This window comes from Pseudopipra pipra, chromosome 18 (assembly GCF_036250125.1).
Source record: "Pseudopipra pipra isolate bDixPip1 chromosome 18, bDixPip1.hap1, whole genome shotgun sequence".
Lineage (NCBI taxonomy): Eukaryota > Metazoa > Chordata > Aves > Passeriformes > Pipridae > Pseudopipra > Pseudopipra pipra.
Genome location: NC_087566.1, coordinates 8,972,811 through 8,986,856, shown reverse-complemented (window position 1 = coordinate 8,986,856; position 14,046 = coordinate 8,972,811). Strand labels below are relative to the sequence as shown.

The 14,046-nt window shown below is 43.2% G+C and overlaps 1 protein-coding gene across 2 annotated transcripts; it reads right to left on the bottom strand.

The window, feature by feature from the left end:
• Window positions 1-1,128: 1,128 nt before the first annotated feature.
• Window positions 1,129-13,990, bottom strand: ANAPC5 (anaphase promoting complex subunit 5). 2 transcript variants are annotated; one of them, XM_064675074.1, is made up of 17 exons: window positions 13,725-13,990; window positions 13,557-13,636; window positions 12,809-12,918; window positions 12,243-12,438; window positions 11,187-11,253; window positions 10,320-10,421; window positions 9,010-9,200; window positions 8,104-8,185; window positions 7,328-7,417; window positions 6,250-6,431; window positions 5,644-5,779; window positions 5,362-5,436; window positions 4,451-4,572; window positions 3,220-3,327; window positions 2,564-2,711; window positions 1,836-1,998; window positions 1,129-1,470 (listed from the first exon to the last, which is right to left on the bottom strand). In XM_064675074.1, exons 1-17 carry the CDS (start codon window positions 13,926-13,928, stop codon window positions 1,256-1,258), a joined length of 2,271 nt encoding a protein of 756 aa, XP_064531144.1. In that variant the 5' UTR covers window positions 13,929-13,990; the 3' UTR covers window positions 1,129-1,255. The 2 variants fall into 2 exon arrangements, with proteins under 2 accessions (XP_064531144.1, XP_064531143.1); XM_064675073.1 differs by having other exon boundaries at window positions 11,187-11,268; window positions 13,725-13,957.
• Window positions 13,991-14,046: the final 56 nt, after the last annotated feature.

Sequence of the window (14,046 nt, the reverse complement as noted above, 5' to 3'; positions counted from 1 at the left end):
GCAGGGCTCCAGCAAACCCAGGTTTAGGTCTGGTCTTGCTTTCTCTTGCTGACAATGCCACAGTTAAATCTATTGCTTTCAGGCAGGGGATCTCCAGGTGTTAAATGATGCTCAGCTTTTATACAGTCACAGGGTGACTGGCACACCCCTCCCCAAGGTTCACCTACAAGAGGTTTACACTCACAAAAGTGCAATCCCATCTGCCCTGAAATCCCACAATACAGTCAACAGGAAATTTTCTTCCAAAGTGAGCATCTAATTGCTAGAAGACAATGTCAGCACACTGGATATTCAGTTACAGAATCATGGAATGGTTTGGGTTAGAAGGGACCTTAAAGACTATCTTGTCCACTGCCACGGGCAGGGACACCTTCCACTATCCCAGGTTGCTCCAAGCTCCTGTCCAACCTGGCCTTGGACACTTCCAGGGATGGGACAGCCACAGCTTCTCTGGGCAACCTGTGCCAGGGCCTCACCACCCTCATAGGGAAGAATTTCTTCCTAATATCCCATCTAACCCTGCCCTCTGGCAGTGGGAAGCCATTCCCCCTTGTCCTGTCACTTCATGGCATTGTCCAAAGTCTCTCTCCAGTTTCTTGTGGGCCCCTTCACCCATAAAAGCAGAGCAGGTAAATGATACACAGCACTGAGGGGAGAACACACAAAAACATTTCAGCAGAGCTGGGGCTTTTTTTTCTCTGCACAAGGACACGTGTAACCACAGCCCCGGGACTTTGCACCGTTACACCTCTGACTGAACCCTTCTGGCAGCTCCATCTGTTTCTACAGCATGAACAGTGACTGCAGACAGGTTAAAAGCAAGGACGTGTTTTAAATCAGACTCCCCATTCCACACCACTTAAAAGGAGCACAAAGGAGCTTTGCTTCCACTTCTCACTATTTTTTGTGCCCCAGTCTTCATAAAGCCAGCACTGATTCTGGAAATGTCACTACTAAGAACAAACACTGTTTTTATCATGACTGTGCTACCCCCCTCAGCATGCTTATAACACAGTCAAGAGGGTCTTTTCTCTTTTCTCCCCATTCAATTCTTAATTTCAAGTACAGAATAAAAAGGAAATGGGTTGAAAGCAACACTTGCCCTTGTCACTACAAACAAAACACAGGTTTGTTCAATGCCAGACCATGATTTATTGGCAGTTATTCCGAAACACGGATGATTGAATATAATAAAGATGTTTGTAAAAAAAAAACCCAAACCCAGAAAAACAAACAAGTCTCATCTTGAAATGTATCACTTGAAGGAATTGATTAAGGGGACACCGTGTGCTGGCAGTTCCTGGTGCAGCTGCCGGAACAACATGGCACATTTGTTCCTTTCCTGGGTCTTGCCGAGGGTGTGGAACAGCCGGGCCTGGAAGTAGAGAACGTCTCTGAGCTGCTCTTTGCAGTCTACCTTGGCAAAGTAAGTCTTGGCTTCATTCAGATTCAAGATGGCAGATTCTAAAGCTGTGGGCAAAAGGGGGACAGGTATTTAAGACAATATCACAATAACAACTCCAAGCAATGGAGCTCAATTCTAAGGCGCCCAATTATAAATTCCTGAGCTTTTCAAAAGCATTGGTGTCTTAGCAACGTGGTCTTCTAGCTGGTTTCTGTTATTCAGCCTTTGCTGCAAAATATGGTGTGAAAGTGTGCAGACAAACAAGGTTCCAGCATAAACAACTGGTGAATAACTAATTCCAACTTAATTTTGTATCTGCTAACCAGGTAACACACTTTTTTAATGGTAATGGTGTAGCAGGACACCAGTATCAACACTGGCTTGCGCTTCTGAGCACAGTTTCAGTGAGGAGAATTACCCTTCACACTACCTTCAGTCTTCTTTTGTGGAGAGTAGGAAGCTGCAGAAGCCACCTGACATTTGGCCACCAAGAACATGGCACAGCCTTTGTCCAGGACAGCTCCGTGGGCCAAGATGGGTTCTATTGCCATGTGCAGGATATTCAGGGCTTGTTCAGGAATGCCAAGGATCAGCTGGAAGAGAAATACTTGCTAGTGTCATACTGGAATCCACTGGTAGGAGCTTCTTCAGGGAAGTCACATCTGTTTCTAATAATACAATCACTACAGACAAGGGTGTAGGACAATTATTATTCTTTTTGTCAACTTTTCCCCCCACAATTCTCTTTTAGATTAAACTTGTCAGCAGAAATGAGCTGCTATCTGAAATGATTGGGAATGGCTTCTCCACTGAGTCAGTGCTGACAGCCACAGCTCTCAGAATAAACAATATAACTCAACTCATTGCCAGCATTATTTTTAATACACGAGGCAGCCCGAACTCCTTGAAAGCCAGAATACCAGCATAAAAAATAACCAAAGAAATTAAGGCAGGACAAATTTATGCTGCTTAATTATATGCAATAACTATACCTTTCAGTGATACACACAAAACTCAACTTTTATTAACTTCCTCGAAAGCTTTTACGTTCCAAGTACACTTCTTGAGAATCAATCGTTTGATTCCAACAAGGCTGTGATCTTAAATCTCACAGGAGTAAAAACGGCATCCAGAACCCTGGAATAAATGTTACCCTACCTGGGAGAAAGCCAAGTTGAGCACGGTTTCAGAAGCCAAGTACTGCAGGCTGTACTCCCGAGCCAGGGCGAGGGCCTGCAGCAGCACAGGCAGGGCTATGGTGTGACACGAAGATCTCCAGTACAGCTCTGCTATTGACAGCAGCACCCTGACAAAACAGAGGGAAGGAATTACAAACATTGCTGAAAACTTGTTTCCCAAGGAATTTTTTTTCCATCCGTAACAGTATTGGTTTTATTATTAATTACATTACTGCACATACTATAAACTTAAATTACACCCCTAGGAGGAAATGCCACTGAGATACAAGAGATTAAACAACACTGTAATTACTCTGAAGGTTTGCACTAAGGTACAACCACATACATATTACTATTTCCTATTTATTTTAGATGCAGTGTTTCCTTTTTCCATAAATCTTTGTGGAATTTGAAGTTTACCACCTTTTAGTTTACATATTAAATATATGTAGGTTTCAGTGCCATAATATTTTGAGGATTCCTCCATAGCATGATTAATAACTGAAATGATTCTGTAATCTCAAAATCACAGCAGGTAATCTGAAGACTAGTGAAGTCTGAACACAGACAAATTGAAATGGCTGATTCTAATCACTGCAAAGTGGCTTTAATACTCTGAAAATGAAACATTCTTACCTAATCACCATCTCAGTGTTCTTGGTTTTCTGGCAGTGGATCAACAATTTCTGCAGAAGTTTGTGTGCCTCTGACATTTGATTTTGGGCTTTCAATACAATGGCTTTTCTGCCGTGGTAGAAAGAAAACATCGCTCTATTTTTGTATTTTAGATACAATTCTGCTCTTCAGGACATGGTAAAACAGGTCTCTATTTTGTGACCTCTGTTTCTTGTAACTGCAGACTGGCACCTTGACAAAGTGCATGCCTGGTACACACACAGGCAGGAGCAAAAACAGATCTCTTTGGTGCCAACTGGACAACTCCCAGACAGAAAGGATCAAACTCATAAAACTGCTTTAGATAGAAACCAGGGATTGCCAAAAACAAAGGCCAAAAAGGCAGCAGAAGTGGGAGGCCATGCAAGCTAGAAAGCACAAGTCATTATCTGTGAGAAAAACAGGTATGAGGTAAAGCAGCTAAAATTGGCTTGATGTAACAAGGATATGGAGCAACAGGAAAACACAAGAATAGGGAAATCAGGGCCAACTGCACAGCAGCAGGGGATGGTACAAACACCCTGAACCAGACACTGAGCAGAATATTTAAAGATCACGGAATTCATGATCAGTCCAATTCCAGAAGGACAAGCATCAGGTCCCACAGCTTGAATACTGATCTCCTGGCTGACTGGCACTGGCTGCTTTTACGTGTTTTGCCTCATTGAAAATCAAGAAGGAATTGCTTTAAACAGTAAGTTGGTTTTCATACTCACCAAATGAGTTTTAACTCTATTTTTAACATGTAATTCTCATTTAGAAACAAGAACCCATTAAGGTGAGAGAAAAAAAAAAAATCACATTGTTCTATTTTGTGAAAACCAGGGCACAGAGGGAGATGCTCAAGGCCTGAGCTCCTTCCCCAGCTATTTGACATAAAAATCTGCTATGTGCTCAGGTTCGAGTACAGCTACCACAGCAGATTTTAAATTGTTCTCACAACAGATCTACAACTCTAGAATAACAGCAACTTCAGCTATTCCTGTTCTTAAAATGTCCAGAGAAGCAAGAAGAAATTATTATTGCAGGACATGCTCTAAGAGAATAAGCCCTACAGGTTAGACAGCATGACTGTATTAGTTCTGGAAAGGGAAAAACATGTAAGCACACATGACTGCCAGCAATCATTCTGCTAAATTCATTATCTTCACAGGACACACCTGCAAGTGTATGAAGATCCATGACTTCTTACCTGTACACACCTTCAATGCTGTTAAGTGCTGTAATTCCTGCTACAAGAGAATCTGCTACATGATATCTGCCATCGTTCATGGCTCGCTCAAACTGTATTTTCTGATCAAACAGCATCCAAAGCTAAACAAAGAACATCCAGGAATAAGTTTTAGAAGTTGTGCCTGCTTGTTTTCTCATCCCAAGGCAGAATTTACTTTTCCTTTTCCCCTGTGGGTATTTATGTCTAGACACACCAACTCCACTGTCCAATTATTGGATTTACTAAATTACTGTCCTTGACAGAAATGCTCAGGTCTGGATTAATGTTTCAATATGGAAGCTCACCTACTTGAGTGCATTTTAAGTAAAAAGGCTCTTCTAAATCATTACTAATGCTTTGATTTGTTCTGTGGTGAAAAGAGAAGGACCAGACTATATTTACTGGGATCTTAAACACCCCAATGTAAATCCTATCTTACAGACTCCTGTAGTAATGTGTTTCCCAGAGTCACACAAAACCCAGCCCATTAGCCTATTCTCTCAGTTATTTCTGGATTGTAATATATCAAAATAAGGAGCACTAATTAGACAGAACTTCAAAGCTCCAAATCAATGAAGAGTATTTAATTCCTATATGTGCTCATGAAGCAGATGTATATTCCTCTGTTAATGAAATTTCTATTTAAACAGCTTTATCTTAGGAGGCTGCAATGGGAGAAATGTCTCACCAGTTTGAAAACAACAGAGGCAGCTTTTCCACGGTTTTGTAGAAAAGCTGATGCTGCACAGCCTCCCACAAGGACAGGAGCCAAGGGAAATGAGAAAATGTATAGCCCAAGGCATACAGAGGGAAGAATTCTGGAGCAATGGGATTCAGATCCTACTGTATAATAGTTACATAACTTACAGGCTAAATTATGAAGATTCTACCTGTGCATGCTGACTGTTGGGAGGGAATCTTTCCTTCAGGTGTTTCAGTATTTCAGCAGCAGCTGCAAAGTACCCCTGGAACACAGAACAACACTTTGATTAATGGGCACCACTCCCCTCCCTTTCAACACAACCCTCAGGGAAACAACCTGCCAAGCAAACAGCCTGCATTGTCTTTGCCCACAATGCAGACATTAAAGGCCAAATCTTGCACTCTCTGTCAGTAACACCCACAGCTCCTCTCACCAGATGACATTTTGTGCAAGCAGCCCCAGAACTCACCTGCTCTGCGTGGAGCTCAGCCAGGTGACACAACACCACGGCAAAGGACTCGGTGTTGTTCTGCTGCACGCCCACGTTCACAGCCTCCAGACTGTTCATGCTCAGCAGTGTTTGGGCTTGTTGAAGTGCCATGGTGCTTGTGCAAGAGAAACAGCTTTTAGTTTTCAAGGAGTAAACAACCACCGTTTTTAATCTACAGTTTTGTTATGACAACAGGCTGCATTTTCTGGTGAGTCAGGGGCCTTGGGAAGAAGGAAAACTTGTAAAACAACTGCTATCCAGGGATTCTGGACTGTGCAGGCACATCAAGTACTACAGACTGAAAGCTGCAGACAGTCTAAGCAAAAAGATTCTGAAAAGGGGGGCTAAGGAAAAATTTATGATCTATTTGCCACTAGTAAATGGAAACTCAATCTTTTCTTCAGCACAAGTTTTAAAGCAACACAAGAGAATGGAAATAATTGCACTGAACCTGTACTGAATCAGAGTCTGATTGCTTCATTTTAGTGCAGTGCAGAGACACAGACACTTGTTACACCTATATAAGTGCATTATGTGCTAACAAGTGCAGTGAGGTAACCCAGGGGTTCCAAACAACCCAAATACCTGCGGCCATATAATCTCCAAATGGCTGTTTTCTGTGCTGTGCTGATGTCAATGAGCTCTGACAGGCTGTGCTTCCAATGCAGCAGATCAGAATCTTTTAAGGCATCCATTAGTTTGTTGGCAGCCTTTCCTGCAAAAGCTCTTTGCTGAACCAAGGATTGTATTCCCAAGGAAGCAAGATACTGGGAAGAAGGAAAAAAACCCATACCAACAGCATTGAAAGACAACACAGTACACCAGGCTTGCAAATCACACTGGAGCAGAGTTCTAAACTAATAAAAAAATCCCCAAAAGATGTGAGGTTACTCAGCACAGACAAAGGAACACTGCTCCAGGCATTTCTTTAAATACCCACTTATGCACACCCACACATATGTGAATGTCATTTTGTTGGATGTAAAAGGTAATTTCCACTCCCCCACACAGAAATCTTACAGAGGAGGACAGGATCAGTACCTGGATTTCTCCAGTGATGGAACAGCTGTGAAAACACAGAGCCTTCCCTCCCCTTCCCCACCAAGCAGCCACATCTGTTCTCATCTCCCAAAAACAGCAGTTTAGTCCATTTTAGAACAATTCTCTTAACAAAGTAATCACAGATTTGGGAAAGACAGAACTAAACATTAACAGCCAACAGATTCAGGGCACAAACCACCAAAGGGGAAGGCAGCCTTGGAAGATTTCACAGCTGGGACAAGTAAACATGTGTTCAAAGCCCTGCCAGAGGCATCAGCACTGGGTTTCAGAGAAGGTGGAGGAATAAGAACCTCCTCAGAGCATCACATTGTGCCAAAATGGTGCCTGGGGCCAGTAGCCACAGAGTTTTTCTGCCTGAAAATCAAAAAATTTAGGAGGAAAAGCAGTGCTCTGGCATTAAAGCAACTGAACTCTGCTTTGTTAACATGAAGAGCAAAACTCGCAGAAACAGCCACATTTTGGAGTGTTAAAATAGATTTGTTGGAGTTCAGTTACATATTTTGAACAGATCAGCCACAAACCCCAAATCTCTAATCACACACTCCCATCACCACATGGGTTTCTCCCAGAATGAAGTTAAGGACGGAGGAAATGGACTCACTGGCAACCCAAAGTGTAAAGATTTGTTCACAGAGTGCTCCAGCAGGACACAGCTATCGAAGATCTTCTGCTCCAGGATGTACAACCAGCTCTAGCAAGGGAAAAAATTAAAATCTTGTTGCAAATAGCCAACGGCTGCAGCACTTTTAGCTTGGCTTACTTGTTACAGAATGCACGAAATCTCACTGGAAATACAAACCACTTCAGAATTAATGATTCTGAGGAAACTTCACTAAATGCTGCACAGCAGAATACATCAGAAGTGCAGGGTGGGACACTGGTGTGGCAGCAGCCAACACTAGAGAGTCAGTGATGCACAGAAATCCCACTGTTCTGGTAACTCAGGAGTTTGTACCATTGATGTCAATTCATTATAATGTTGATTACAGGGAAAAAACATAGAGAAATCCAAGTCTTTCCCTTTAACTTTTTGTTTGCTCAAAAGGCAGCTGGTTACTCTTTGAGAACTCAACAGACAGGAAGAAGGAAGCTTATGAAAGACTTTGTTTAAAATATCTAAGACTAAACTTTGAGCTCAATATTGAGATCTCTGGGGTCACAACTCCTGTTTAAGAAATTAATCCCAAGCTGCAACAAAGCCATCCCACGACCCTGAAGTTTGCTGCCCTGGGTGCCCCACCTGCCAGAAACAATGTCACCCCACTGCTGAACAGCCAAATTACTGATGCCCTGGGTGAGATCCTGCTATAAGAGAAGTTCTGCAACAGTTCCCTGAGCAGAATGACTCAATCCCCCCTATTTCAGGACCGCTCTCACCAGGCAGTGCTGCAAGCAGACATGGTCATTGGACTCCTGGGCAATCCGAATGGCTTCCTGGAGGGCAAGTTCAGCCTGCTGGCTGTGAGCAAACAGAGAGGGAGAACAGTTAGAATTCCCACACTGCTTAAGATACAGCATTCTGAGACAGAGGAATATTGATCTAAATTATGCATATGGCACTCAGAAGATAACTGAGAAGGCCTGTGTTTTCCTCCTGGCACTCAGCAACACATTCTACTTGTGAGGCCAAAATGCCAACTGGGACCCCTATGTGGGCTTTCAAACCCTATACATGCCAATGTGCCAAGTTATTGTTTGAACAGGGGTTGCATTTAGTATCTGTGTAGAAATTGTTGTTGATCTCAATTTTGCAGTGCCCTTCCCCTCTCCACTCCTTTCACATGATGCCTCCAGGCAGCAATCAATAAATGCAAACCATACATGGAGATGGGAAGGCCAGCTTTATCAACAAAATAAATGCCACTCCTATGGCATTTTTAAAAGCTCAGATGGCTTTTTTTTTAATTATGCTTTTTTCCAGATCATCAGCTCTATGTTGACTCAAATGTTAACAGAAAACCAACCACACTTCCTTGAGAATATGGCTGAAAATAGGCATCCATGTCCACTGAGGTCATGGAAATGTAGTGACTGAGAACTTAAACACCCAGGAAACAGGGACAGAACACAGACAAATGTCAGCTCTTAGACGGCTCAGTTCTTATGGAAACCAAACAAGCGTCAAAATAGAAACAAACCGAGATCCCCAAGAAAATCCCGACCCAACTGTTGAACCAGAGAAAGCCCCTTCTCCTAAAGGGATTTTCGGAAGGAAAGGGGTGTGTGAGCACTCTGAGGTGCCCCAGGGTGCCCGTGAGCTGTGTGGCACAGGGCAGCCCTCACTAGTGGCCGAAGCGGCAGTGCAGGGCCGCCAGGTTGAGGGCAGCGTAGCGCAGGCTCCGCCCGTATCCCTCGTCCCCGTTGCTTTTGCTCTCTGCTCCCGTCAGGATCAGCCGGTCGAAGTAGTGGAGGAGGCTGTGTGTGGAACTGAAGACATCCTTCACTCTGAGACTGTTCAAGTAGCTTAAATAATGCTAAAAAAATGGAGAAAAACCAGCTTTAACGATACAGACGTTAAAACACAGTTTGTGTTTATAACTACTATCTATTTTCTTACCGAGAAAGGTGGGTCAGCACCTGCAGCCAGGAAATACTGCACGGCCAGAAAGCTGCAACAACACTGATACTACCTGTGCAGAATTTCTGGATAAAACTGGACAATTTCTTGGGCAAAACTGGTTGTTGTCCCTAACAGTTGGTGTCCCATAGGCCAAGATCTGGCAGTCAGAATGATCCCACCCAGTTTGAGATCTCTGCATAGGCAGAATCACAGAAGTAGAATCCCTGGATTTATGTGTGACGTGAGAGGGGAAATGGAGGCACGACTCCCACTGTGTCTGCACTCAGGATGCTTAGAAACATCAGCACTGCTTCCAAATGCTGTGCAGACAGAAAGGAAATGCTAAAATTGTGTTTTCTTTTTGGCTTTGAGACCCAGGCAGGGAAATTCCTTTATGTGAGACAAACATAACATTGGAGAGGACTTATGGAATTGTGAAGTCCAGCCCAGGACTATGGCAGCCCTTTCAAGGATACATGTCCAAACAGGAGCAAAAAATCCTGTCTGCTTCAGCCCAGGGAAAAAGAGTTAGAAAGGAAAGCAGGAAAGAGTTGACTGGGAACTCATGGAATTTGCTCAAGAACAAGCTGTTCAGGAACAAGGCAAGTGCTCACAGCACAGGTCTGGAAACAACCCCCTGGGAATTGTCTGGGTTTTCCATATAAATTATTATTAAGCACAGATATTGCACTTAATATTGATTTTTAAACTGTGGGAATATGAGGCCTGAAATTCCTTAGAAAATGTGGGAAAGAGAAGTAAGTTTTAGGTTTAGTTAAACAAGAATGCACTCAGTCCCACCAAAATTAAGAGGCTTATATCTGTGCATGAAGCCAGACATGCAGGGAAGCTTAATTAAGGTTTCTGTGCCTTCAGGAGTTTCAGTCTGAATTACTAAACATTTACATGCAACTTGCTCACATTTTTATCATCTGCTTATATTTCAATAGAGAATAAATTGCTCCCAAATAATCCCAGCCTAGAGATAAGAAATCCCTTTACAGCCATTTTGGATAAAGAAAATGGTACTTACTGCTTCAGCAATGTCTGGATTAAATTTTAACAAGTTGTTCAATTCTTTTTGTAAAGATGCTGGAGTAAGAGCCTTTGTCTCATCATTCTTTAATAAAGAAGCCTGGAATAAAATTTGAAAAGTAAGATACGTAACTCCATCAAGAGGGTTATAAATGCATTGTGATACAGGACTGTCAGGTTGTTATCTGCTTGGAGAGAACATTAAAGGAGATTTTGTAACAGCTCTGTCTACTGTGACACTGAAACATCAGTGTCAGTTTTATTCTGTATTAAATTATAGTGTTCACTTTCCAGAGATCAGAGAGACCAAGTCACACAAAAGCTTTTTCAAAGGACTGTTTAAAGGTACTTAAAAGAATTCTGGTGAAATTTCCCCTTGAATAATTAACACAACATATTTCTCACTGGAATTACATGTATCTTCTTACAAAAAAAAATTCAGGAAAATAAATACAACTAAATTCAGAGTTTGCTTTGGCAAGTAGTTCAATTAATAAAAAAATTGCAATAATCCAGTAACTAGAATAAGCATTACTGAATACTGAATTCCTGACATTTGTGCCCATGTGTATTTCTGCTCCATTTTGTATTTACCAGCTGGAATAATCAACAAAACTGCACATTTCACAGACATCAGATCTGAGGCGAGCAGGGAGAGCGGAAGGACCTTCCCAGAACCAAATATCAGCATATGGTGATGTCTAGATAAAACACTTTGAGCCCCAAGTGCTCACACTGAGCAACAACATGCAAGATATCAACAAATCTTTAACAGATTTAACATCGTGTCTGACACTGTGGATAAAAGTCAAGGTGAAATTCATGTTATGGAACATTTACCCCACTTTATTCAGAATTAACACACCTGCTGAGACAGAAAATACTCTGCTTGCTTCTGGGAAAGAGGACCACTGCAGGATATCTCTTCTTCCCTGGTAAGAAACGCTCTGGTTACAAACAGGGGCAAGGAAATAGAATAAGGAAACACACTTTATCAGATACTCCACAGTTTTTGCTTTATAAAGTTTTATGAGATATTAAAGCTCAAAGCAGGACTGAAAACTGAGAAAACTTAACGAAGAGTAAAATTTACTGCATCAAAGCCAGCAATCCAAATGATTTCACACAGTTTAATTGTAATCTTCAACCTGCAGAAACCGTAGTAGACAGGAACTTTACCCTAAATACAACCTAAAAAACCCTAAAGAAAAAGAGCAGAGAGATGATTTGGGGTTGGCACATTCAACTGAATTTGCCCTGTTTTTCCTTCCTTCTGCAGATTGTCCCAGTGAAATGAAGTGGCACTTTGGCCACACATATCACTCCAGAAAACAGCTGTTCTGCCAGAAGTTTATCCCGTGGGAAAACAGTAAGTAGAGCACCCAGCCAGACCCCAAAGCTGCTGTCTGACTGCTGCTACAGCAACTCCTGCACAAGCACAGGTTTATACAAAGATAGTTTAGAAAGTACGTTTTAAATATATGGATACAGAAAATACTTTTAGGATTATTCTTATACTTCTTTAGCAGGTGAAAACTCTCAATATTTGCTTCTTTTTGAGGTAAAGAGAGTGAGTTCTTTTATTAGGAGAGGGGCAGAGAGAGAAGCCAAAAACATTAAGCTCAACTTCTCCTTATTGAGCAAGCTTTCCTAGCTGGAAGTGACCCTCCAACAGCTTCAGCACATGACAACCAGGGAAGTCAAGCAGCAGTGGGGAAATTGTGGGCAGCAACTGCCCTTCCACCTGTGATTCCTTAAGTGAGGATGAGGCACTGCCACCTTCCATGAGCCACTGACAACAGCTACCACATGGTGGCACTAAGAAGTAGCCACACACCTCAGCCCGGGTTCAGGAGGCTTTAAAAAAATCCAGGATTGATTTCTTTAAGAGGCAGAAAAGGCTTTAGTGTGACTATATCACCTTAATGGGCCATCGAGTTCCTCCTTCTCCATTTTCCCATCCAGCTCCTCCGGATTTGTGAGTTCCATGTCACTCTCATCAGCTCCACTCTTCTTCTCATCCCTTTGGAAGTACTGCTGAAGGGCAGTGTAAAGTTTATAGACCTGGCTGAAAGAGAGTTTGTTGTATGCCAGGATCATGTGGCGCAGGAACAGACCTGGAAAGGGAAACACCATGACCGAGAGCTTAAACCACATCGTTTCATTTCTCATTTAACAGAAATTAATGAGAAAGTTCATAGAAATTAATGAGCCTCATCACAGCCTACCAAGTGATAAAACTCATTTTTTTCAAGGTGTAAATCTGGTCTTAATTTTGGTGCAAATCTCACAAATAATGTGATCACAGAAAAATTGTTAAAATCAGTAACAACCTGACAATATGCAAAATTATTGGTTAAGATGAAACATCTGAGCAAGAGAAAAATCTTACACCTCCCCAAAAAGAAAAGCAAAGCTGTATTCTGACTAAACTACAGCAACTATAGATATCACAGCAAAAATAACTGATGGATAGCAATTATTTACCTACTACACTTGTTTTATGAACTTCTGGCTCTGTCCCTGTAAATGAGTCTGAAAGGTCATCAAAAAACTGCTCCATATCTTTCAGTTCTCCTTCTACCATAAGTTTTAACCTAAACAGGGAGAGAGAACAGCATTTTTTTTTTAGGGTATTCATACAGACATCAAATAAAATACTCTCCTGTTTCAGGCATAAATGAGTAAACACAGACAGAACCAAGTGGTAACTCATTCACTGGGGCCAGAAGGTTTTTATACTCGTGAGACAAATATTCAATAATAATAGTGATCATTATAAAAATAATGATGATTATAAGTAAATTTTCCCTTTTAAAATAGCTATTTTAATAAAAATAATAATTAGAAAATATGGCTACTGTAACAGAATAGGAACCCAAAATTTTTGATTTTTTTTTTTTTTTTTTTTTAAAATTTAAAACCTTTGATCAGATTTTCGGAACTGTTGCTGCTTCAGCGAGTTATGTGTGAAAACAGACCTCCTGCACCATAGCAACTTTAAACCTGATGCCTTCCACGTCTGGTTTGCACCTTTCAGAATCTGCTGATGAGAAGTAAGAGAAGTGCAGGAGCACAGTTTTGCCCCCAGTGTGTGACTTTTAAAACTGGACGTTTGCACGTTTCGGAGCAGTTTTTCGGTGTCAGGGCCGACACGGACAGAGCGGAGGACCCAAACGCGGCCCCGGCAGCTCCTCCCCGCCCCGCCCGGCCCCGCCCGAGGCGTTTCCCGCACCTGATGTGGACGGAGCTGGCGAGCTGCGGGCAGCACTCCTCGATGGCCGCGCGCAGCCGCGACAGCGCCATGTCGGGACCCTGCGGAGCACAGCGACATGTCGCGACAACAGGCCACGACACCACGGGCTCCCCCCCACGCTCCCTCCGCCCCAGGCCCGCCCCCGACCTGCAGCAGCGGCAGCAGCAGGCGGTTGAGGCGGCGGCGCTCCAGCAGCCCGAGCTGCGCGCCGGCGCGGCCCAGCTCGCTGAGGAGCACGAGCAGGGCCATCTTGTGCGGGGTGACCCAGTCGCGGACGCCGAACACGTTCGCGTGCACGACGCCGTTGCTCAGCATGGGGTTGAAGTACAGGCTCTCGTGCACGCTCGCCATGGCGGCGCCCGGGGGACAGCGGGGCCGGGCGCACCGCCCCCGCCGCCCGGGAGACCGCGCGCGCCCCGCCCCACCGCCCAATCGCCGCCGCCGCTGCCGGCGCGCGCGTGGCGCCGCG

Coding starts and splice junctions, on each gene's coding strand:
- ANAPC5 (XM_064675073.1), bottom strand. CDS start 13,928: ATGGCGAGCGTGCACGAGAGCCTGTACTTCAACCCCATGCTGAGCAAC. Junction 5,780..6,249: donor TGGAGATTATATGGCCGCAG/GTATTTGGGTTG, acceptor CTCTTGCACAAG/CACCATGGCACTTCAACAAG. Junction 5,437..5,643: donor CTGAGCTCCACGCAGAGCAG/GTGAGTTCTGGG, acceptor TCTGTGTTCCAG/GGGTACTTTGCAGCTGCTGC.